At 38.3% G+C, this 23414-nt stretch overlaps 2 protein-coding genes across 2 annotated transcripts; both read right to left on the minus strand.

Moving 5' to 3' along the window:
- Positions 1-550: 550 nt before the first annotated feature.
- On the minus strand, positions 551-14759 carry LOC119896094 (apoptosis-inducing factor 3). The gene is made up of 19 exons (XM_038709569.1): positions 13967-14759; positions 13531-13609; positions 12429-12538; positions 12017-12126; positions 11885-11929; positions 10829-10910; positions 9986-10098; positions 9770-9856; positions 9465-9556; positions 8219-8349; positions 5882-5997; positions 5726-5797; positions 5580-5643; positions 4958-5034; positions 4104-4221; positions 2644-2742; positions 2154-2229; positions 1959-2063; positions 551-676 (listed from the first exon to the last, which is right to left on the minus strand). The coding sequence occupies exons 1-19, from the start codon at positions 13983-13985 to the stop codon at positions 643-645; spliced, it is 1629 nt and encodes a 542-aa protein (XP_038565497.1). The 5' UTR covers positions 13986-14759; the 3' UTR covers positions 551-642.
- Positions 14760-16479: 1720 nt separating this feature from the next.
- LOC119895976 (F-box only protein 40-like) lies at positions 16480-23358 on the minus strand. Its single transcript, XM_038709420.1, has 7 exons — positions 23223-23358; positions 23063-23100; positions 21596-22777; positions 18981-19267; positions 18403-18534; positions 17682-18018; positions 16480-16913 (listed from the first exon to the last, which is right to left on the minus strand). The coding sequence occupies exons 2-7, from the start codon at positions 23063-23065 to the stop codon at positions 16695-16697; spliced, it is 2160 nt and encodes a 719-aa protein (XP_038565348.1). The 5' UTR covers positions 23066-23100; positions 23223-23358; the 3' UTR covers positions 16480-16694.
- Positions 23359-23414: the final 56 nt, after the last annotated feature.

A 23414-nucleotide genomic window follows, 5' to 3' on the forward strand; every position in this document is an offset into this window, starting at 1 on the left:
CGAGAGGAAAACACAGCATTTCTTTTGTGAAGGTTTTGCCACGCTGCCTTTGTGTGCTGTTTGTCGAAAGGCCTATTGTTCCCTGTCGGTGTGTTTTGTTACCGTTGCTTATTTCAGCACCTCTGCTTCAAAGAGCTGAACGCTACCCCTCTGTTCTCATAATCCCCCCCTCCGACTCACTGACCGGACCACGTACACAGCAGCAGGGGGAATTTTTTAAATATTAACAGCAGATAACATACTGAGGCATCTTAAATGTGACGTCTCTAGACCGTTACTGGAATACCCCTAGAGACATTAAGCCATTAAAAAAAATCTAATTAAATAATAAACAATATTAAGATTAAAAAAGAAGTCATCCTCTGAGGTATCTGTTGTTTGCATGGTGGAGTCCCCCCTCACACGAGCACTGACTGTTTGACGCACAGTTTGAATCCTTCAACACTGTAAATGCAAACTTCACTGTGGATTGCACCATCAGTGAAGTCTGTCTCTTCTGAATCAAACATTTTAATCCAGGTCTCCAAACTCTTTGTCCTTGGTGAGAGCAGTGGTGACGGCGAGACGGATGAATGACGTGCTGGCTGCACTTTGACACTGTACAGATGATGTGTTGAGCGTATGAGTGGAGGAAAGTGTAGATCAGGACAATTGCAACCAGCTCAGGTCATCTGATCTGTCAGGAAGAGAAGAAAGAGAGGATATACATCATTTGACGCACCTGGTTAGCCCCAGTTTCTTCTCATGTATTGTCCTTACGTTCTAGTCACAGAGCTAAACATCCGATTATAAATCACTTGACGATGTCTGAAAAATCCACAAGGTTACTTTTGGCAACAAGCAACTTTTAACCTGTTAGCAAACAGTAGCTTATGTGCAGCAGTCACAGAGCAACATTATCATTCATTCAGTCATGTGTCTGGCCACTTGGTGAATAAAGTCCGATATTCACTCTCTTTCAGCTCTGTTTTTGGTCTCTGCCAGCTTGTCTAGCTCTTTAGCTGCTAAATGCTTCAGTGTGTTCACCAGCTAGTTGCAAGTCAACGTGTCTATTTGGTGTTTGGTGCCGAGCAGGTAGTGTACAGTGGGTTTTTAGAGCTTTCTAGCTAAAAATAGCTGCAGCCAAAAACAACTCTATGAGTCGTGAGAATGAACCGAAACAGTAAAGTTGTGGGCTGGACAGCTAAACAATGAGCTGAAACTCTAAAATGCCAAGGGGAGCTAAAGATTGGGGTGATAATTCATTGTTCATTGTTGTCACATTGTTAATTTGTACATTGTTATTATAAAAGTAGCTATTATAGCTGCTTTAACAACCACTGTTAAGAAGGTATTTCCAGAATCCTCTGACAATCTGGATGAAAATATATTCTGTCCAGTGCATGATAAAAAGGAATTTCCCGAGTTGTGTCCCCTTTTTTTCCAATGATGGCAACTAAAAATTGTATATATATATATATATATATATCTCATTGCTCAATCTGTACAGTGTGACCCAAAATTATTTTTTAAGATTAATATTTCAATATTTTGCTTGTGTTTTTCAAAAAGAGCAATATAATTTCCGGCTGCCTGGGCAGGAAATACAGTTGCAGCTTGAAACTTTTGATGCATATTGTCCCATATCTTTCCCTTCATTTCCTGTCACTTCGCAAGACGTTTCAGTGGGACTTTGTTATATTATTATTTGTCAACTTCTTAATTTTTCTGGTACAAATGTGACTTTATCATTTATGTCGATTGCAAGTCATCAGTCTGAGACTTGTTCCTGCAAATTCTGACTGTTAGAGATCCATAATAGGATACTTTGTTCCCCTTTGTTTGTTCACTATAAATAAAAATCTCTATGTGAACATACAACCATCCTTCAGATTATTCTTTACCAAAATCACCCAAAGATGGAAAGAAAAAAAAAAGAAGGAAAGAAAGTAGCATAAAAACAGACAGATTTTACATACTCAGCCTCTTTCCTCGTGATGACTTTTCCTGTTGCTAACCTCTCAGCTACTGCAGACACTGCTGGGTCGTAGTCTAGGCTAGCTGCTGCTATGACCTCATCATTCCTACAGGTAAAAAATGTTTTTAAAACATACATATTTGGGCATACAAGGAGTTACATTTTTTTCTGATCACAGCTGTGTTTCTTAACTTACTTCATGTAGAAAGCCAGGAACTTGTTGTCCTCAAACTTCCCTTTCATTACAATGTCAGTGTATCCCTCTCCATAGCCTGCACACAACCAAAATAAAAAAGCACTGGTTACATTTAATGGCAATAAGTGGGGAAATGAGTAATATTTCAGGAATCAGTGTGTATAGTTTGTGCACAGAGTGCCAGAGCATTTTAAATTTGTCACTTATTCCCTTTGATTAAAGGGTCAAGTTAATGAGTTAGTTTTTGACTTGAACATATAAAATAACTTTACATGATCCATGGTCTACACACATACCCCACATCCGCACATGTGGGGTATGTGTCTATTTGTGCTGCAACAACATCAATCATGTGACCAAGGCCTCTCAGTGTAGCTGCACTCAGCATTATGGGGTTTGTGTCCAGTTGTACAATTAGAAAGATAACCACAAACATATGCATACACATGTGTCTTTGTGTGTGTGTGTGTGTGTGTGTATCTGTTCCCACCTGCATATCGGATGGTCGTACCCAATAGGACGGTCCAGTAGAAAGGAACTGAGTTGAGTTCAGTCGGTTTGTCCAGCATGTTCAGAGCTACTATCCTCCCTAAACAACAATAAAAACATTTAACATTTAACTGGAAATTAAGAGACAAGATATTGTAGACACAGAAATTACACAAGTAATATATTAAAAACAATCACAGATGATCATCATTAAGCAAAGTGTTTATTAGTTTCCTGTAGCTCTTATTATATTAGTTGTTAAAATAAATAAATTAAAATGTTTGTGAATGGGTTACAATGGGTTACAAAATGAAATAATTTTGGACAAACATATGGCTAAGTACTACACGCTATCAATCCCATATGTGGAAACATTGGTACAATTGTCTCCTGGTAGAACACTGATTATCTTTTAAAATTATTTGTAATTGTGTCTTTTATATGTATGTGTGTATGCATATATGTTTGTGGGCAAGTATTTATGTATTGGTGTGAGTAAGATTTGTCTGTAATAAAGTTTTGATGATGATGATTAAAAGTCCTTCTGCCAAGATGTCTGCTACAATTTTCTCTGTTGATTTATTACAGAGAACTTATTTATAAATGATCTGGTATACATATATACTAACTGTGGCTGGTATAGCCCAGCAATCATCTTACTTCTTACAATAGTCATACAATTGTCCTAAAATGTATGTAGAAATATTTGATTGAAACACAATTGCAATAATATCTTTCTATATGATATACAGTATATTATAAACAAGCTGAATTATTTTGTATTATATTACTTTTTCAGATAGAGTTCAGGGGCAGGATTCATAAAGATATTTTAGACTGGTCTGCAGCTCTTAGATTAGTCTAATGCAAGTTTGACTGACTTATTTTAAATCTAAAAAGTTAGCCACCCTAACCCATGATAACGTGGTAACGATCAATGACACCTGCTGACCAGTGGCACCAAATGACAAAAGAAGCAGAAAACATGGCTCATAATTTATGTATTTTGCTAACAATGATGTGGGTCGAGCAATGAGAAGGGAAGAGTTTTTAGAAAGTGCAGTAACTTGTTGGAAATGTACAGTAATGAGGACGTCGTCAGTCATTTTCATTTGTTCAAGGAAACTATCCTGAGTCTGACCACAGCCTCTAACTCTGTTACAGATGTACACTTCATCTTACTGGAAGTGTTTTTTTATATTACTACACTCTTTCCCATTTTCACAATAAATTGTCCATAAATTGTTAACAAACATTTTCCGCTGAAGTATAAGGAGCTCAGTAGTTGCTGGCTCGGTCAGCAATGTTTTTTTTGTTTTTTTAAGAAAATTTACCCAGAATTCATAGAAAGTTGAAAGTACTTGTCAAGGTACATTATATAACAGCTTTGTGCAACCAAATTTGTCTTCATGAAAGCAGCCCCAGGACTTTGTGACTACATATACATTGTTAGTACATCACCATGTGCTTGTGCCATCTGCCAGTGTCCGATGTTGACCAGCTGGTTTTTGGCCATCGCCAGGGGGAAGGTGGCCAGGTCGCCCCCACAGAACACACCAGGGACATTGGTGCACATGTACTGCAGGAGGGAGATACTGATGACTAATACTGCAGAATACACGGATTAACACATGCTTATTAATCCTGATGTTTGGGCTCCTAGAAACCCTGTGCATTGATCCTTCATGACCTTTCCTAATTTTACAGGAAATGCATATTTTTAACCGATGATCTGTTTTAGTGGTCTGTTATAGCAACGGAAACATTGCTTTTGTTTCAGACCTGATCAAATACACTGAATTTTAATAGACTTTTTATCTTTGATTGTTGTTGACAGGACTTTTTAGAAAGAACAACTTCCCAAATCCCAAATAAGTACATCAAGATTATGTTTGTGTCTGTTATTAGAATAATTTAACAGTTTGTTCATAAGAGGTCTAATAGGGAGTTGGTCGCTTTCTGTGGTCTAACTGACCCAAAACATAAGTAATGTCACAGTTTAGGGTAACATACTGTACACTACATTGCTGTACTGTCACATATTTAGTTACCTTCATTAAATGTTAACTTCAATATTTTCTACTTATTGGGGTTTAATAAGGTCAGAAAATCAAAAGTGTAGAAAAAGAAGTCAAGAAAATATATTGGTTAATTATGCAGTTATCTTTTTGACACATGAAGCAGTGGGATCCCAAACAATGAGGACATAAATCTCAACAAAACCAAGGTTTACTATAAGAAGATATGTTATGTCTTGAGAATAAAGGCACAGATCTAATTAGGCTAATCAGTTGAACAGCAGGTTATTAGCTGACCTTGTTGACTGTTACAAAGTTTTTTGAGTCCATCTGTATTTTGCTGCCCTGCAGAAACTCTGAGTTAGGTTTGATGCCTGGTGGAAGAAAGAAAGAGGACAAAAGTGGTTGAGCAGGTTTTGTAGGAGCCGTTTGTCTTAGCTCTGTAACTGCTGTGAAAAATCTATCAGGACCATGTCATTAAAATATATAATACAACTACAAAAAAACTTTAAGGTCAAAGTGTGACACTCTTTCTTGTGGAGAGTTAGAAAAGAAGACCGATATCACTCATATCTATCCTGTAAATATGAAGCTACAGCCAGCAGCCAGTTATCTTAGCTTAGCACAAAGGCTGGAAACGGGGGAAAAGCTAGCCTGGCTCTGTCCAAAGGTAACAAAATCTGCCCCCCAGTATCTCCAAAGCTCACTAATAAACATATTTTATATCTTATTTTAATCTGTACATCAAGTGAAGTGTAATGACATTATTATTGTTATTATAAGACATTTATAAGATTATAAGATTTTTCACTGTTTGTATGATTGATAATATAAAAACTTTAAAAATAAATGAGCAGATATTAATAAAGATTTTGTATGCAGTGTGTGTGTGAATGTGAAATGTCTGCATTGCACTCACCAATACCAACAATCAAAACATCAGCGGGGATAACCTTTCCACTTTTAAGCACAACCTCCTTCACCTTGAGGAAGAAAGAGGATTTTCTTTTACTGTCTGAGTTTGATAAAAAACAAATTGGCACAATGTGTATTTTCCCACTTTACCTTGCCATCCACACCTTTGACCTCTGTCACATTATCATTCATGTAGAATTTCACATTTTTCTCTGAAAGCATCTGCAGGAACAACAGCGTTTAAACTACAAGTAACTGAACCGAAGCGATGTGAAGCTACAATACAGGAATCTCTCTCTTTCTTACCTTCATTGTGTATCTGCCAACTTCACGGCCCAGCGTGTTCTGGTACGGCAGCTCGCTGCTGCCGATCACTGTGATGCTGGAGGCTTTGTCTAGCAAATAAGATGCGATTTCCATGCCTGAAAAAAATATGTTAATGAAGGTGAATAAGAGAATATCAGGTAGAGACCATTATATTATATAATGTGTTATATGAAACACAACAAATTAAAATAACTACAACTATATAGAGTTCCCAAAACTGACAAAAAGTAGTAAAAGGTTAAAAGGAAAAATCAAACATGTAACTAAATCCATCAATAAATAATACTGTTATTTAGATTATTAAAATACAGTGTTATATTAAATATCAAGCATTATACTTTTCATCCAATCATTGCCCTACACACGTGTAATAATAATAATAATGATAATCTTTATTTGCAGAGCACTTTTCAAAAACAAGTTACAAAGTGCTTTAACAAGTGTAAAGACAATAATACCTAAAAGACAATAATACAAAAACAATACAAGATAAAAGCAAGAAAACATTGAAAAGACTAAAATACACATTTAAGATAATATAAAATAAGTAAAATAGAATAAAATAAAAGGGATAAAATAAAGTCAAATAAGATCGGGAAAGGCTCTCCTATAAAAGTATGTTTTAAGAAGGGACTTAAAAGAGTTCACTGACTCAGCCGGCCTGATTTCCTCAGGCAGGCTGTTCCAGAGCCTCGGGGCCCTGACAGCAAACGCTCTTCCCCCTTTAGTTTTCAGTCGAGACTCTGGAACAGACAACAGACCTCTGCCCGAGGATCTCAAGGTATGTGCTGGTGTGTATGGGACTAAAAGGTCAGAAATATAACAAGGCGAGAGGCCATGAAGAGCTTTAAAAGTGATCAATAAAATTTTAAAGTCAATTCTAAAACATACTGGATGTACACGCTCATCTCATTAGCATATACATACTACAAACATGGGAAATTTTGCATGGGCAAAATAGGGTATTAGATGTGTGCTAAGACACAAAAAATAGAAAAACAAAAATAAAAAATAAAATTAGCTTGTGACAGATAAGTAGAGGGGGTAAAGTTATGATTTATTTTATTTTTAATTTTTTAATTTTACCTTTATTTAACCAGAAAGAAAAACTCATTGAGATTAAAAATCTCTTTTTCAAGAGTGTCCTGGCCAAGACAGGCAGCAGCACAATTAACAAGGTTGCAGACATTAAAACATATTAAAACATAAACATAAAACATATAACAATTTATGATGGGAATAAATTGTGAGTTACAAGGTCATAAAATCTCCTTAAGATTCAGGACCCTAACCCCTTTTCCCTATTCAGTCTGGACTTGAGGGACAGATAGTAGTAATAAGTCCTTAGAACAAAGACAGTATCTTCCTGTGCCTTTTTGATGTAGGTTTGTAGGTATGGGGGAAGCAGACCAAGAATAGCCTTGTAAATAAGAATGTGCCAATGATTAAGTCTACGTGTGGACAATGCAGACCAACCAACCGGCTCATACAAGGAGCAATGATGAGTAAGGGCTCTAAAGTTTGTGATGAACCTCAGAGCTCCGTGGTGAACAGTATCCAACAGTTTCAAGCTTTGAATGGATGCATGCATGTATACAACATCACCATAGTCCAGCACTGACATGAAAGTGGCAGCAACAAGTCTCCTTTTGGCCTCAAAGGAAAAACATGACTTGTTTTTAAAATAATTTTATCAACTGATTAGTGGTAAAGGAAAAAATAAAAAGCTTCTCCATTTTGTACCAGCTGATTAGAGGTTAAAGGAAAAGTATAAAGCTTTATATTTCTTTTTACACCATTGATTATTTGAGTAACTCAGCTTTATTATCATATTTTTGGCTCATTTGATTACTTTTACTGCCTTTTTTGTGCCTCCATAAAACTGATGAATAAAAAACAGTGTGTTTCTCTCCTTACTCTCTAAGCCAGTGTTTTTAAATTTTTTTTCACATCAAGGACCCCTAAACTGACACAACCGACGCACCCTCATTTGATAAGATTTTGTCCCAAGGTTGCCCATGTATTAGGATTTTGGCTTTTAGTTATATTTATAAGTGTATGCAACCCATGACCAAAATAGTGATACGTTCTATCATTGTGCTACTTATGAATGGAATTATAGCGAAAATAAATTATTCCCCTTTTTGCTGAGGACCCCCTGGGACACCCTTAAGGACCCCTGGAGGTCCCCACTGAGAACCACTGAAATAAACAATTGCGGTAGATCTGATGAAGTATTGTTCTTTTATATGCAGTCTGTTTTCATTTCCTGCACACTGCCAGTCCAGACAAATGTAAAAACACACTGTACAGTACCAACGAAAGAGGTTCCCACGAGGACGACGTTGCAGCCCAGACAGGCTGCATGGATTTGGCGGGCGTCCTCTGGTGTCTCCAACATCTTGACGTTGTCCAACTTCATGCCAGGCAAATCCAGACCCTTTGCTCTAAAAGACAGGCCATCACTCGGTTTATAAGCATCACAGTGAATTGTAATGGTGCTTCAACAATGACCACTTTCCTTTAACAAAGTTAAAATACAGTGGTCACAACACAATATTTTGGCAAATTGTTGCAGTCAAGAGAAATACTCTTTCCCAATCAATCCTAGAAGTTAAGAGGGTTTTCTAAGAGCATTTTTTGAACACAAATTTTTATAAACATCTCTCAAAGCAGCACTTCAGAGCAAACACACGCCATTAAGAGCTTCTTAAGTGAGTGTAAGATGTTACTCTTATACTCACATGAAACCTAAAATTAAGCTTTCATTGAATATTGAGTACGTCATCTATTGTGAATATCATAATGTAATTTCTGAATATATTTCTGAATATCTACCATACTGTCAAAGACCATTAGTGTTCATGATAAAACTTAAAAATGAACAAAAACAATAAAAACTTAAATAAAACATTGCTTCCTCCTGCTGGATCTGGAGCTTCTTAGCCTCCTATGAGTTTCCTACAGTGTCTTCAGTTATGATGCTTTAGGGAAACACCTCTTAAGCTTAAGAAGGTTTGTAAGATGGATTTTATAAACATCTATCCTAAAATTGCTTATGGGAAACGAAGCCCTAGTGAGCCAAGAAGCTGTCTAAAGCCAATCCATGTTCATGTTTTTGTTATTCTTAAAATATTTAAAGATACACACCCTGATTTTGTACCCCTGAAATATATAAAGAAATACAAATAGAAAGTCAGTTTAGGGTTAGCACTACTGTATTTGGATCAGGGAGTATAGCTGAATATACTACGGTCTGACAAATCATTTTAAACCTATTCAGTCTAACTACTGAGTAGCCTGCAGAGGGTTCCCAGAATATTTAGATCCCAATTGCAAGCACCATTGTGGTTCAGTAATGATCTAAGGTAACTTAGGCTTTTCTGTACTGCAAAACAAATTGAAAATCAAAGGATATTTGAGGGGAAAATGGAAAAAAGTTTTCTGCCCTGTCATGCAACACTGTAGGGAGATCAACTAAATGGTAGTTTCATTTAATTGTTGTTGTTTTTTTCAAGCATAGATAATACATTTGGTCAATTGTGTGTGTATTTGTCTGTACCTGCATCCTGTTGAGATGAGGAGCTGGTCATAGCTCTGGACTGAACCGTCATCAAATGTGACGGTCTTCTTGTCTGTGTCCAGTGACAGCGCCTGTAATAACAGGAAGACTCCACTCAGTTTCACAATGCAGCCTTCAAAACCGAAGCAGTATCGATCTGTCCACTCTCAGTTCCCAGGGCAAGATGAAAATTTTATTAGTTCAAAATACGAAAGTATCAAGTGTAGAATGCAGTCACAAGTAAGTTTAGGAATTATAAAACAAGGGTGAAGATATGAGTATCCATAAATGGAAAAGGAACTCACTTCTTTCCTGAGCCACACCTCAATGTCGTACTGATGGTAAAACTCCATCCTCCTCAGCAGAATACTCTCACTCTCCACATTCATTACCTGCAAGACAGGTGCAGGGTATTTGTGTGTTTAAGTAATAGTGGTCAATAAAAAACAAGCACACACTAAATCATCACTAAATTTTACTAAATTGTTGGTGTTCGTGTCACGTCATTTACTCTGCAGCACCTTGCTGAGGCGGGTTTTGTCATAAGGGAGAAGTTCGTCTCGGCTGGCCATGATAATTCTGCCACCGAAGTTTTCCTGCCGCAGAGTCTCAGCGCAGATCAATGACGCAGCCCCTGCGCTTACAGAGAGTTAACACACCATCACACAGGCTGAGGAAACATATTAGTACAAACTCTTAACACACACTACATGGCGTTCATTATATTACGTAATTATCTCAGTTCATCTGCTCATCCAATAATATTTACTGTCCACTTTCATACACAATTACATAGCTTATAGATAATAGAGAGATAATGTAATGTACATAGCTGTACATAACTGTGTGTAGATAGATTTACTGTGTAGTTATTCCCAATCATTATCTAGACATCTCTGATGAAGCACCACGCTATATCAATACACCATACAATATCTCATGAACTTTTACTTGTACTGGTTACCATGTAAAGAATATTACCAAGTGCCATGATTGTATATATTTAGGATTAGTATGGTCCTAATTTCTACTTTTAGTTCGGATTGTAGTTAAAATGTTGGTTTTTTATACTTATGAACTGCTAATAAAGTGATATAACCATGACCAATATAATTTTCAGAAAATACTGAAAATGCCTGTTACAATAGGCAAGTATTGTTTTGTCCCACCAACAGCACAAAACCCAAATATATTACATTTGCAATGATTAAAAAAACACAGAAAAGCAGCAAATCAATTATTATGAAAATAATCACTGGTTCATTTTCTGTCAGTCACCTTATCGATTAATCAACCAGTTGTTTCAGCTTTAAATTACAGCATTACACATACACACGCACGTGTATAAAGTTGTCCACACTCACCTCCTCCCAGCAGCAGGACAGTGTGATTAACTTCTGGCACTGCAGCACCCATCCTCTTTACTCTTTTTTCCTGCCTGAGAGTCTGAATAATGTATAAACACACCATCATAGACACTCATCAACAGGAAGAATTATCAATTGTTCACAAATAAAAATATACTGTATTAGTCATCTACAATAAATCCCATTTTCAGGATTCCTATATGTGTGTACTCTCTAACTGTGCATGTAAACTATTAATGGATTCATTGATTGTATGAATGTTGGTCTTAAATGCCCCTACACAGCCAGCGTCTACCCACAGCTGCTTCGGTTTCATGGTCCTGGTATTGTGCATGCTGGCTCACTGTCACAGCTTACTGGTACACTTTAATGCAACAGAGCCATCATTAATAACACCTTTCCCTCTATGACAAAATGTCTGCTTTGTAAAACGTGTCAGAAATCACTCTGTATTTACTAAATAGTACTATTTATTTACCCTCCAACATTTTATTTGAATGTCTGAAGAGTATTAAACATAATGTTCTACACAGTGCACTCAAAAGCACAGAGGGCACATCAAAAGGGGCTGACAGAAAAAGTAATATCCATGGTATTTATTTTGTAACACTTTCTATTAACAATCCCACAATGCAATGTGCAGCATTTTAAAGATTTTATAAAGTCGACACCTGACAGTTACAACACAAAATGATGATTATATTAAGTGTATTTAAATATCCAATTTTCAGTGTCCATTTACTGCTCTCTATAAGTATACTACTGCGTGCCTGTTACATAAAGAGTGTAGATTGATTAAAGACCCAGCTCTATTGTTATTAGTAATTGAAGTTTATTTAATTCCCTGCATAGCTCAACAGAACAGCAGGTGCCAGTCTAAAATAAACCACTTTAAGTGCAAAAATACTGTTAAAATTATTGAATTCAAATACAAAATATTAGCCCTCACAAACTCTACTACCAAATCTACCATACGCCCTTATTTCCACAATGAACATAGTAAATTTACAATGACAAGATGAGACAGGAAGCAAGAAAAGTGAACCTACTAACCTTTTTGTTGATAGTCACATACACTTTGCTGTCTTGAATTTTGACCTTCAAAAGAGAAAAAAATAAACTATTAAAATGACAGCAAATGTCCTCATAAGGTAATTGTCTGTCTGTCTGCCTGTGTGTTTGTACCTTGTGGCAGGGTAAACAGTCCATGCCAGGGAACTCCTCAAGATCTCCTGTATGGGCGTTGAAACAGGAGCCGTGCCACGGGCAGCGCACTGTGTGGCCTGAAATAAACCCTGAACACACACACACACATAATTTACTGTCTCATACTCTGCCAAGTGGTAGCAGTAATTTAAAACACTGTTTCCATATCAAACTATAATGTGAACTATGGCTTTAAAGCCGTTGTGCCTAAATGATACATATAAGTACAGCTCAGGTGAAAGCATCCCATCCTCTAAACGGAGTCACATGGAATCATTCTGTTCACGGAAATTATGAATGAAGTTGTGTCACAAAAGTAAAGCATATTTAGGATGAAGTTGGTTTCATCCGTTCATTTAATTTCACAAACCCACACCTCGTGACTTTTTACCTTTGCTGAGCGGAGCGCCGTAGTGAGTACACTGGTTACCAATGGCACTCCATTTGCCCTCGCTGTGAGTCAACAGCAGGCTGTGGTGTCCCACTTCAACCTCCTTCATCCTGAGGAAACACACACACACATACAGATACAAATACTGCAATAATCTTTCACCCACATGAGATTTTTATCTCTATGGAATTTTATATTATTCATAGTGGAGATGTTATACTTGTGATCTCTGTCATGTTAACCCAAACATTTGTAAACTCTGTGGTGAAAGTTTGTATATTCAGGTGGGTGACTGTAGGCTTATTTTTTAGTGATGCTAGCATACTTAGGTCTGTCGGTCGGGTTTTGGTTTGACCAACACTTTGATCCTGACTGAAATATCTTAACAACTATTAGACTCATTGCCATAAACTTTTGTACAGGCATTCATGGTCCACAGAGAATAGATCCTATTAACTTTCCCGATCACCCGACTTTTCCTCTGGCGCAATCATGAGGTTGCCATTTATGGTAACTGTTGGAATGATTGCCATTAAATTTGGTACAGACACCCTCATGTCCTCTTCAGGATGAACTATAGATGGTGATCTCTTAACTTTTCATTTAGCACCATCATCAGGTCAAAATTTAAATTTTGCCCAATATTTAAAATCAATAAAACCAATGACATTCCCATCAACCCTTAGCTGTTGGCATCTTTGTGTAGAGTTAATTAGCAAACATAGTAGACTTTATACTTTCTAAACATCGGCATGCTAACATTTTCACTGAGAGCATGTTAGCATTTAGCTCAAGGTGTCTAAATAAAGGCTCACAGAGAAGCTAGCATGTATGTAGACTCTTAGTCTTGTTTGGTTAATAGTTCATAAACCATATAAATGCTTTAAATAGCATATTAATAATAAGTAGGCCTAATGATGTGTAAATTACAACAGTTTTAGGATGTTGGTTTGTTTGTTTGGTTTAGTTACATGTGTGTATCATCATGTGTTGATTAATGGTTCATAAATGACTTTATATATCAGTATCAAGTCATGATATAAAAAGTAACAGGCTTTCGGTTGCCAAGTTGTGAACACCCCACCCCCCTTCCCATCCTTACTGTCCATCCTGCAGGTCTGACTCCAGACACACCACCTCTGTCAGCTCCTCTGGATCAGAGTCTGGAAACTCATCATGGGCTGAACATGTTAAATAAAATGAAAACTAGCCTGCATCAAATGCATTAATGATACAGATCATTTCTTTCATCTCAGATAATCTTAAACGTCTTAAAATTGGGTGGTGATGGCGCATAGATAGGATGCTTGCCTATGATGTGGGAGACCAGGGTTCAATTCCCACTGTAAGCCATCCACCATTGTGTCCCTGAGCAAGACCCTTAACCCCTAGTTGTGACCTCTGACATAAATAGCAATTGTAAGTCGCTTTGGATAAAAGCGTCAGCTAAATGAATAAATGTAAGCAAGTAAGTGACAGATCAATAAAATATCTGATATCAAACTGCTGCTGTTGTTCAGACATTACAAATTACTCACGTGGTTTGGTCCCAGACATCTTTGATTCAATTGTAACACCACAAAGATACACGAAACAACCCCAGAAACATTAAAAGTTACTCAGATTATCTTTGCAGTTTGTTTTCTTCTCATCAGCTCAATGATGGGATAGGAGTCCGTTCCCACGGCAAACGGTCCATCCCCAACCCTCCACCCTCAATCCTAGACTGTGAAAAGTGGATGACGTTTAATACGAGGAAGCAAAATCCACCAGAAAAAAGGTTACTTTTGGGTCTCCGGTGAACAGTGAACAGTTCGGGTGATGTCACAGGTCATGTTCAGCCCCGTTATTGTTGCAGAGAAAGGCGATCGTGGTCTTTTGTGTTTCACAACGGCAGCATAGAGAAAGGCTGACGAGGCAGCAGCAGCACATACTGAATGGACACGCGACAAAAGCACAACGACTGCCATCCACACATCGTATCAAGTTACAAGATTCACCACTGCAAAGCCCAAGGATTAAAAAGTTGTATTAGCCTAAATGTTAAAACCTAATAGGCCTAGCATAAATGGGCACTGGTGGAAGAAGTAGGCTTGCTCATGTTTTACTCAAGTGGGCTATAAGTAGTAATGCCACAATTTAGAAATAGCCTACTATGTCCTGCATTCAAATTCTAAAAGTAAAATTACAAAAGTAGTAGCACTAAACATACTCCAAGTGCCAAAAGTACTAATTATGCTGAATGGCCCATTTCGGAATTAAATAAGTAGGGCTATTTGTTCATCAATTTATCTATGTCTTCTGCCAGGTAGCTTATGAAACGTTTCCATTCTCGTCTAATCTATGGTGTTTTCTTTCTGGTGGCTGCCTTATTTCAGTTGTGAAGCACTTTGTGACGTCTATGCTCTTGAGGGGTAGTAGCCTACAGATTTAAAGTTACTTACTAACTTGAGTAGATGTACCATTAGTGTGTTACTTTATGAGGTTAAGATAATTCTTTATTTCATGTGTCCTTTAATCTATTCTAATTTTCTTTAAAGCAACTCATATGTCAAATTTAAATACATAGTAATGTCTAGGCTGATAGGAAAAACAATGAATTCCAATTAATCGCGATTTCTTACCCAGAGGGCATTTTTGTTGCACTGCAGGTGAGCTAAACATGCAAACATTTTAAAGGTATTAAAATTAAGTATGCAATATAAGAGTTTCCAATGAAGAACACTGATATTTTTTCCTTTTTACATTAATTAGTGTTGTCTAACCATCACATTGCTTCACTTTCTGCTTGTTATCACCTGTGGCTAAACCTGAATATGAACCCATAGTTGCCCTGTATTATAGCCAATGTTTAGAACTGGACACCTGCTTCTTCTTATCATCATAATGTCAAGCTTGTTGGGTGAAGCAAACAGGGAATAAAACAGTGTGTGCGTTGAACTTTTCTTTTGGCCAGGTAGGGAATCATGACCCAATGATATGTCACAGAGTCACCCATTGTCAGTGATCAGTTTATTACTTCATATGAGTGAAGGGATGTGTAAGAGGGCAGGGGTTGTTTACAGATCACTGAATGTTAGAAAGAGACTTCAGCAGCTTGTTTTTCATTCTCTTTCCTCTGAGTGTATTTCAGATGGTGCTCTCTCAGCTGAATTGTACCATGAGCACAGGAGCACATGGGATTTGAAATGACCTCAAGGCGCCAGGTTCTCGGGTAAAATCTGATTATGGATTTGAGGTAAACATTCTGGTCATTGCAAAGAATGTGCAATTGTTCACAGTATGAAGAATATGTGCAATGTACAAAAATAATAACTCAAGCTTTGCAAAAACAAAAACTATTGTATTGGATACTACACTAATACTTTCATTATGCAGTTCATTCAAAAGCATTCTCGTACATCCTGATGACTGTAGACCTGAGTCTCATCACCACCATGAACTGTTTTAAGCTCAGAGCAGACATGCTCACCTACACACACAACACCAGCAAGAACCACAAGAGGGAGCCAGTGCTGTTTCTCCTGGTCAAAAATGACTATCGATTTAGTTTTCTCCGTCATGATGTGGGTGAACAGGGGTTTGAGGACCTGAGGACCTCAATAACTTATAGTGTTTGATAGTAGCTTCTAATGTTTGTCATTATAATCAAGACAAAAGATTAAGAAAACATTAGCAGAATGCTAATAAACTTTGCGGGCATTAAGTTTATCATTTTATCAATTATCATTATCAGTTGTTTTCACAGATCCTTTAATTAAATTTCATAACTTAACTGTTTCAAGAAATGATAAGCTTTTTGTTGAAGGGACATCATTATATGCAACCACTAAGGTATTCATGTTGTGTTTTTCCAAAAATGTATTTTCAGTGTTTACAATGACAAATTGTTACTGCATTTCATGTGTATAGATGCACTGTACAAGTTATTAGAAGAGTTGTCTGTGAAGCAAAATGGCTCCTGATTAAAAACACAACAGTGTGAATGTTTTCGTTTTACAACCACACATTTGTCATTGCAATAGAAACACCTGAATCAAAACATCAGACATCCTGATTACCTTTATTTACGTTCGGACATAATTACCTTGAATGCTATTCTGACATTTTTTGTTAATAAAGTTAGATTTAGATGTGTGTGCGTTCTGATTTTCTTTATTTTTACTTGACTATGAATACCAGGAAGAAAAAGAGGGGACAACATGAGGCTACATGTATGATAATAACAGATTAGAGCAGCGTACACTAGCAAGTCAGTGCTTTATATTACATCATGATCCTCTTCTGCTGGAACAAGTTAACCAGCGTGGGGCCTTTGCAGCTTGGTTTGGTTTGAACTTCTTCCCTGATACGCGGCAGGTGAATCTTCTCTGTCCTGGACTCTGTCTCATAGCATGGACACACCTTTAGGTGCTCAGACATGGACGGCACGTCTTGGAAGGACCAAGTGTCCACAGGAGAGAACAAGGTGCTGAACTGCCATACCTGAAGTGACAGAGAGGCATCTGCATGTCACTTTATGAAACCCACATGAGATGATTAATGGGGGATAAAAGAAAAAAAACAATGTGCTGCTGTACCTTTCCTCTAATAAAATGTTGGATAATTTTTGGCCAAAATGGTTGGGAACATTTGATTTATTTTTTTAAACGGACTCAGGGTTGGCCTTATCTTGTTCTGGCCTGTTGGTGGTGTTTTTTCCCTTGTCAGAGAGGCAACACAAGTAGGCTAGGCACAGGAGGCTATAAATCAGACCTGCAAGATCCTCTCATTCTTTTCCTCTGGCCTGCCAACTCACATTGTTCTGTTTGGGCTTTGTGTTTCACACGCATGCACATCCTCCTCACTACTCACACAGACAATGCATACATACTGATCTGCTGACAGGCACACTGTATGGTATTTCTTACTTAATCTATGTATATGTATAATCATATACAATCATGTAAGGTAACATGTAACGAACGTTGTCAGGTAAATGTAAATGAGTAAAAAGCACAGTACTTCCCTCTGACATTAAGTGGAATAGAAGTATGAAGTAGTTTAAAATTGAAATACTGAAATACAAAGTACTTAATGTACATAATTGTAATGTACTTACTTGTTTCCCACCACTGTGTCACTATCACTGAAAATGAAATGTGATTTCAAGCAACATCACTGACATACTTTAAACTGCCCATATGTTGTTGATGAAAGCAACACACACTGTCACTCTTCATAAATTCTTCTGACAGACAGCCTGGCTCTTACCCTCTGATTCACCCTCCACTTGGCTCCCCCATGTGAGTAGGTCTTCCTCTCCCAGCGGAGGGTGACCATCCCTCTCTCCTGCAGCAGAGAGGAGCACACCTGTCTCATGAGCCGGGACACCAGAGCCAGCTGTGACAGGGACAGACTGTCCAGGAAACTGGCCATGTGGCACAGCACCTCGTAGGGGAGCGAGCTCAAAGAGTCCTCCCCTCCTCCTGCCCGACTACCATGCTTTCTGTGAGTGGTGGAAGAGTTGACTGTGCTCCTGGACGGCTGGGAGGCGACATCCAGAGAGACAGGGATGGTGGGACGCAGGCTAAAGCAGCCCAGATCCTCACTGAAAGCAAAGTTGAAACTGTTGTAATTTATCTGCAGGGGATTAATTGAATTGTTGAACAACAATAGAGAATCAAAGATGACACTATAAACGTTAACATCAGGCCCATTCTTCACACTACTCTGTATTATCGGGCCGTGCTAAGAGTTAAGGGATGCAACTCCACAGGACTTCAGTTCTAATTCACTGCTCTTCCCTACTTGAAGACAGTCATTATCAGTGTTGTTGCCACTCCTGTTGGTCAACAGGTAAAAGAAAAAGACTCTATTTAAAATATTTCCTGTACATCAAATTAAAATTCCCTTTTTCACAGCTGAATTTGTTTGCAAAACATGTGCATCAGTACCACACAACAATAAAGATGTACTATTAGTTTTATCTCACTTGTAGCTGACAGTAGCTTCATGTGTAGAGGGCTGCAACCTCCTCTGGCTGTAGGTGCATCCCAAGTATGCCAGGGGGCATCTCTGCTCGAACCATCCGCTCAAACTCATCTGGATGTCACTGTGGATGTTCCTTCATAGGAGAGCATTTTGATATAAATAAAATTTGATAAAACTTGATTAAACAATTATTGAGTGTTGTTTTGACACAATGTATTTAACATTAAAGCCACTATTGACATGATGAGTGACATTGATTAAGTTCATTTGGAGCGTTTTTTTCATGTCACTGTAATGCCAGGCAGGTGGTGTTTAGTGGATAAGAACAAATTAGACTGGTTCAGTGAATTCCTACAGAATAGAATACAGTAATAATGATGGTACTAGAAATATAAGTCACTAATATTGTCCTTATCTTAGTTGAATCTTAAATGACTAAATAAATATTATATATATACATATATTTATATATATTTTGGGACTACAGTGTACTTTGTTAATTGCCTCCTGTGAAGGCAGGAATTAAAAATATATGTATTCCAAAGGATATTTGGATAAAAAAGAAAAAGAAAAACCCACTTATAATGTTTGCCATATTCTCTGCGCTGGAAGGTGTGTCCACAGAGGAAGGTGAAGGCGGAACTGGCCTTGTGGTGTCTATTGGTGACGCTCTCCAACTGCAGCTGAAGGTGCAGCTCCAGCGGTTTTGCAGTGGTCAGGTCAGCCAGCGACGTGTTTCTCCGGAAAGGAGCAGACAGGAAGTTGTAGGTCTGTGTGCCTTCATCTTGTAACAGACCATCTGTGCATACGCTCTCTGCAATGAGGTGACCCCTTAGCTCCTTCTCCAGGGAGCACAGCAGACAGGCCTGAGGAGCATATCAACCGGTTAATATTTAGTATGTTTGTGGGCACTTTTACCTGCAGCTTATTTATTAAGAGTGAATGTTGAGTTATGGAGGTATTAAACAAACATGATGGCTCTGAACTCATCTGAGCAAGCCATTTAATGTCTTTGAGTGTTTTTTTCTCTTAAAAGAAACCAAATTAGGGTGTCCTATTATAACAAGGCTGCAACTATCAATACATCGACACTTATCCCAACTTAACACATTAGATTTTTCCTTCCTTTAATAATTACGTTGAACAATGTTCCAGATGGGCTGAATGATTAATTGCATTTGCGATATTTTCGCATGTGATTTTCTAATCGCAAAGGCTGCGATTATGGTCACACCTAAGAGTAAAGCAGTCTGCAGACGGTACATCAACTTCGCACCTTACGCTGTACCTTGACTTGTTGTTGTACAATGCCCTTAAACTTGACAGAAGCTGACACTACAGCAGGAAAATGCACAGAAAAGACACGTGTAGTAAGGTAATATAAGGAAATATCTGTGAAACGACCGAAAGAGGCTCAGTCTGTCCCGAGTTACAACTTGGTTACAGCCAGTGCGCTGCTTACCAGTATCAGAGGCTGCAGGGGAGGTGGGTACTCCGGTGTTGTCGGAGAATTACTAAGCTTGTCTATTAAACACGAGAGGAGTCACTTGGTTTTATTTTCATTGGCCAACTTTTGAATTGAACCTCAAACTGAGTTTTTTTTGTTTGCTTACTGGAATATGGTAAGATGGACTCCTAGGAGATTTGATAAGGACTCGTTAATTGGTGGTTGAACTGTGGGTTTTGTACTGTGCGCGTACTGTATAATACACTGTGGTGAACCTAGTTTTTATTGTGGTCTGTAGTTAGGCCGACCTGATGATATTATATTATGTTCAATTAATGCCATGACCTGAATCTCCAATTACCTTTCTCATATTATTAAAATTTGATACATCTTCTCCACCATTGCTCATAATAATAATTCATGCATCATCTAATTTCATCATAACACAGGTCTGACCATCAAGAAAGAACAGTGAATGTTTAATCTATCTAATTTCGTGTTGGTCATACCATACACTGATTTACTGCTTGTCCGTTTTGAATAATACAGAAGGTAAAGAGCTTAAAAATTAATGGCATATTAAATCGCAATTGAAATATTGGTTAAATGGTTAGGTTAAATATTGGTGGCAATTAGATTATTTTCCAAAATCATTCAGCCCTAGTTCCAGAGAAGAAGATCCTCTTTATGTCAGAAAATAGGCAACATCTGTTTGTCTGCTCTTCTTTGCATGTAAAGATGAATATTTATTAATCACACCATGTCACAAACAGCTTGTGATGCACCAGAATGTTTGGTAGGCCTTCATTTAATCTAGAGATGTAGCTCAAAGTGTCCTGTGACTTACAATAATCAGAGAAAATCATGTTTTCTCTCACAATAGAAAGTCTATAAAATGTCAAAAATAACTGTTAAAAAAGAGAGACAATCTTTAAATTACTTGTTTTTTGCCAACCAACAATCCAAAACCCATTTTTTGATAATTGACTTAAATGATAAATTGTTGGGATTAATGTTCTATTGATTGACACACTGATTAATCAACTAATTGTTCCAACAATGGTTTAAAAATATTGTGAATTTGTCTTGAAATTGTTCCTTTGAAGCAAGTAAAAATGAACTTAAATAAAATGAAAGTTTCACTCTTGACAGACCATCAGGAAAATGCAAGCATTTATTAATTTAAAGGGCAATAATACATTTTCTATATGAAATGATTGTGTAATGTAAAAGGGGTCAGTTGTAGTGATGAGTCCTCAGAGAATTATTATTCGACTCAGCAGCTCCCCTTGGCCACAACTTTATACTGTTCAGTCTCACTCATAGCATTGTTTTTGGACACAGCAGGCAGTGGTTTTCAGTGAAAAAGCTTTATGCTGTACAAACTACCTGTTCAACACGACAGAAATTGAACTTGAACTATTTTCCTCATGAGATGGTGGAGACCAAAATCGGATCTAAAAGGAGAGCTAATATTGGACTTACATTCACCAGGTGGCCAGATACAAGACTACAAATCAATACTATGTTTGTCTGCTGGAGGTGTAAACAGGCAACTGTTTGCTAACAGGTTTGTAATTTTAACTTAATAAGGTGATGATATGTCACTGTAATGTTCATAAATTGTTCCTGTTGCCTCCAAGTAGCCCAAAACTCAATTGTTACAGGTAATAAAAAGGACATTTTATATCTAAAGAAGTGCGATGGATTAAAAAAATTATATGGAGGATGTATTTCTGTATCTCACCTGAACTTCCTCCCACACTGGCATCTCCTCTAGCGCCACCCCCAGGTCACTTGTATCCACAGCTTGACTCTCCCTTTTGTAGAAACCAGGGTTGCGGATACGGCTCTGCTTGGCAGAGAAGCTGGTTGGGATTTTAAAGGTACGCACAGTGATAATCTTCATTGGCTCCAGATGACCGTACACAAATTTCTTCTTCAGATTTCCGGCGAGACAGGAAGAGGAGGATGTGGAAGCAATGTATGCACTGCTCACCTTCTTGTGGGTGTTTGATGCTGTGGCCCCCATGTAGGTATCTGCTATATCTTCCTCTGTGAGAGTGTCCAGGCCGTTTCCTCTCCCTTTAGCCAGTTCTTTGCCTTTGTTGGCCACAGCTGCCCCTTCAGCTACCCTGCAGCCACCCATCTCCATACTGAACATGCGCTCCCAAGCGCTATAGTTTTCCAACAAATCAGCATTCACTCCTGAGCCCCTGGCAATAGCCTCTCTCTCCTCCAGGGTTAGCTCAACCTCAACCTCATCTTCATCCTCATTGTCTTTTTTATCAGGGGTGTTGACGTCAAACATGTTAAAAGGCTCCCAGGCTTGACCACTGGCTTCCTTTGCAGCTGCCCTTTCTGCTGCCTCCTTCTCCATGGTGGCCTTTTTCTGCCTTTGCTTCTCCTTCATCCTCTCTTCCTCTTTCCTCTCTTCCTCTTTCTCCTCCTCCTCCACACTCTGGACCAGCTCCGGAAACAGTTTCTTCATCTTTATGGAGTGAAACAGGCGGTCCTGATCTTTCAGGGCCATGGCCAGATCCAGACATCCTCCTTGCTCTCTTTCCAAAAACAGGTTTTCATGCAGTGCTGTGTTCGGATTAGAAAGGCCGTCGTTGGCTGGCCAGCGGTTCCACTCCATGGAGCAGCACACCACGCTGGCCGGACACACCTGAAGGTGAGCTGCCCGGGAGGACCGAGGCAGGTGGACTGGACAGCCGTACTCAGCGTTGAGGCAGGGCACCCTCACGTTAGGGCAGAGCAGCATGTGATCCTCCTCTTTGCACAGGTGGAATAGAGCGCCACAGTGCAGGCGGCAGGGGATGACCGCACAGCACACAGAGACTTCCACCTGGGCCCTGCAGCGCCGACTGTAGCAGGAATCACAGTGGACATGCTGTCGCAACCTGGAGGCCCGAGAACGATGACTCTGATTGAGTTTAGTGAGGAAAAAGGGTAACAGGATCAGATTTATACTAAATATATGAGGCTGAATTTGGGGAATTGGTGGAATGGTTCAGACATGGATTTGAATATTTCATATCTATTATATAGCTTCAATCAAGAGCCAAAAAAGAATATGCTGTATATTATATAGTCAAACAGTGTGGAATAAGTTGATTTTAACAACCTTAAAGCTACTTATATGATTAAAAGTGGAAAGCCGACTTTGTTTAACAACACTTGATGTTACAATTGCAAAATAAAACAATACCATGCTTCAGATCCTCTGGCACCAGTTTCTTATCTGTCCTGCAAACAGAGAAGTACAGTACTTACAGTACAATCAACTTGAAAAGAAACTGCATGTCAACACACTACGGGAGAATATTAGCAGTCCTGTGTCATTAGAGTCAATAGGAACAGTGACTTACAGACTGGAAAGGAGAGAAACGCTCTCCTTGCACTCCGTCTTGTGCTTGAAAGACCAAAGTGTCAGTGCGTGTGTCTACGCTATTTGTGTGTGTTATAAATAGAGCTAAGTACTGACTGAGAAATGTTTCACAGGTGGTCAGAAACATGGTTTAGGTTACCGCACGCAGCCACTTGCATCAGTAAATCTCTCT

This window comes from Micropterus salmoides, unplaced genomic scaffold, assembly GCF_014851395.1.
Source record: "Micropterus salmoides isolate LMB-PRFRI ecotype aquatic unplaced genomic scaffold, ASM1485139v1 Ms_hic_scaffold_9, whole genome shotgun sequence".
Lineage (NCBI taxonomy): Eukaryota > Metazoa > Chordata > Actinopteri > Centrarchiformes > Centrarchidae > Micropterus > Micropterus salmoides.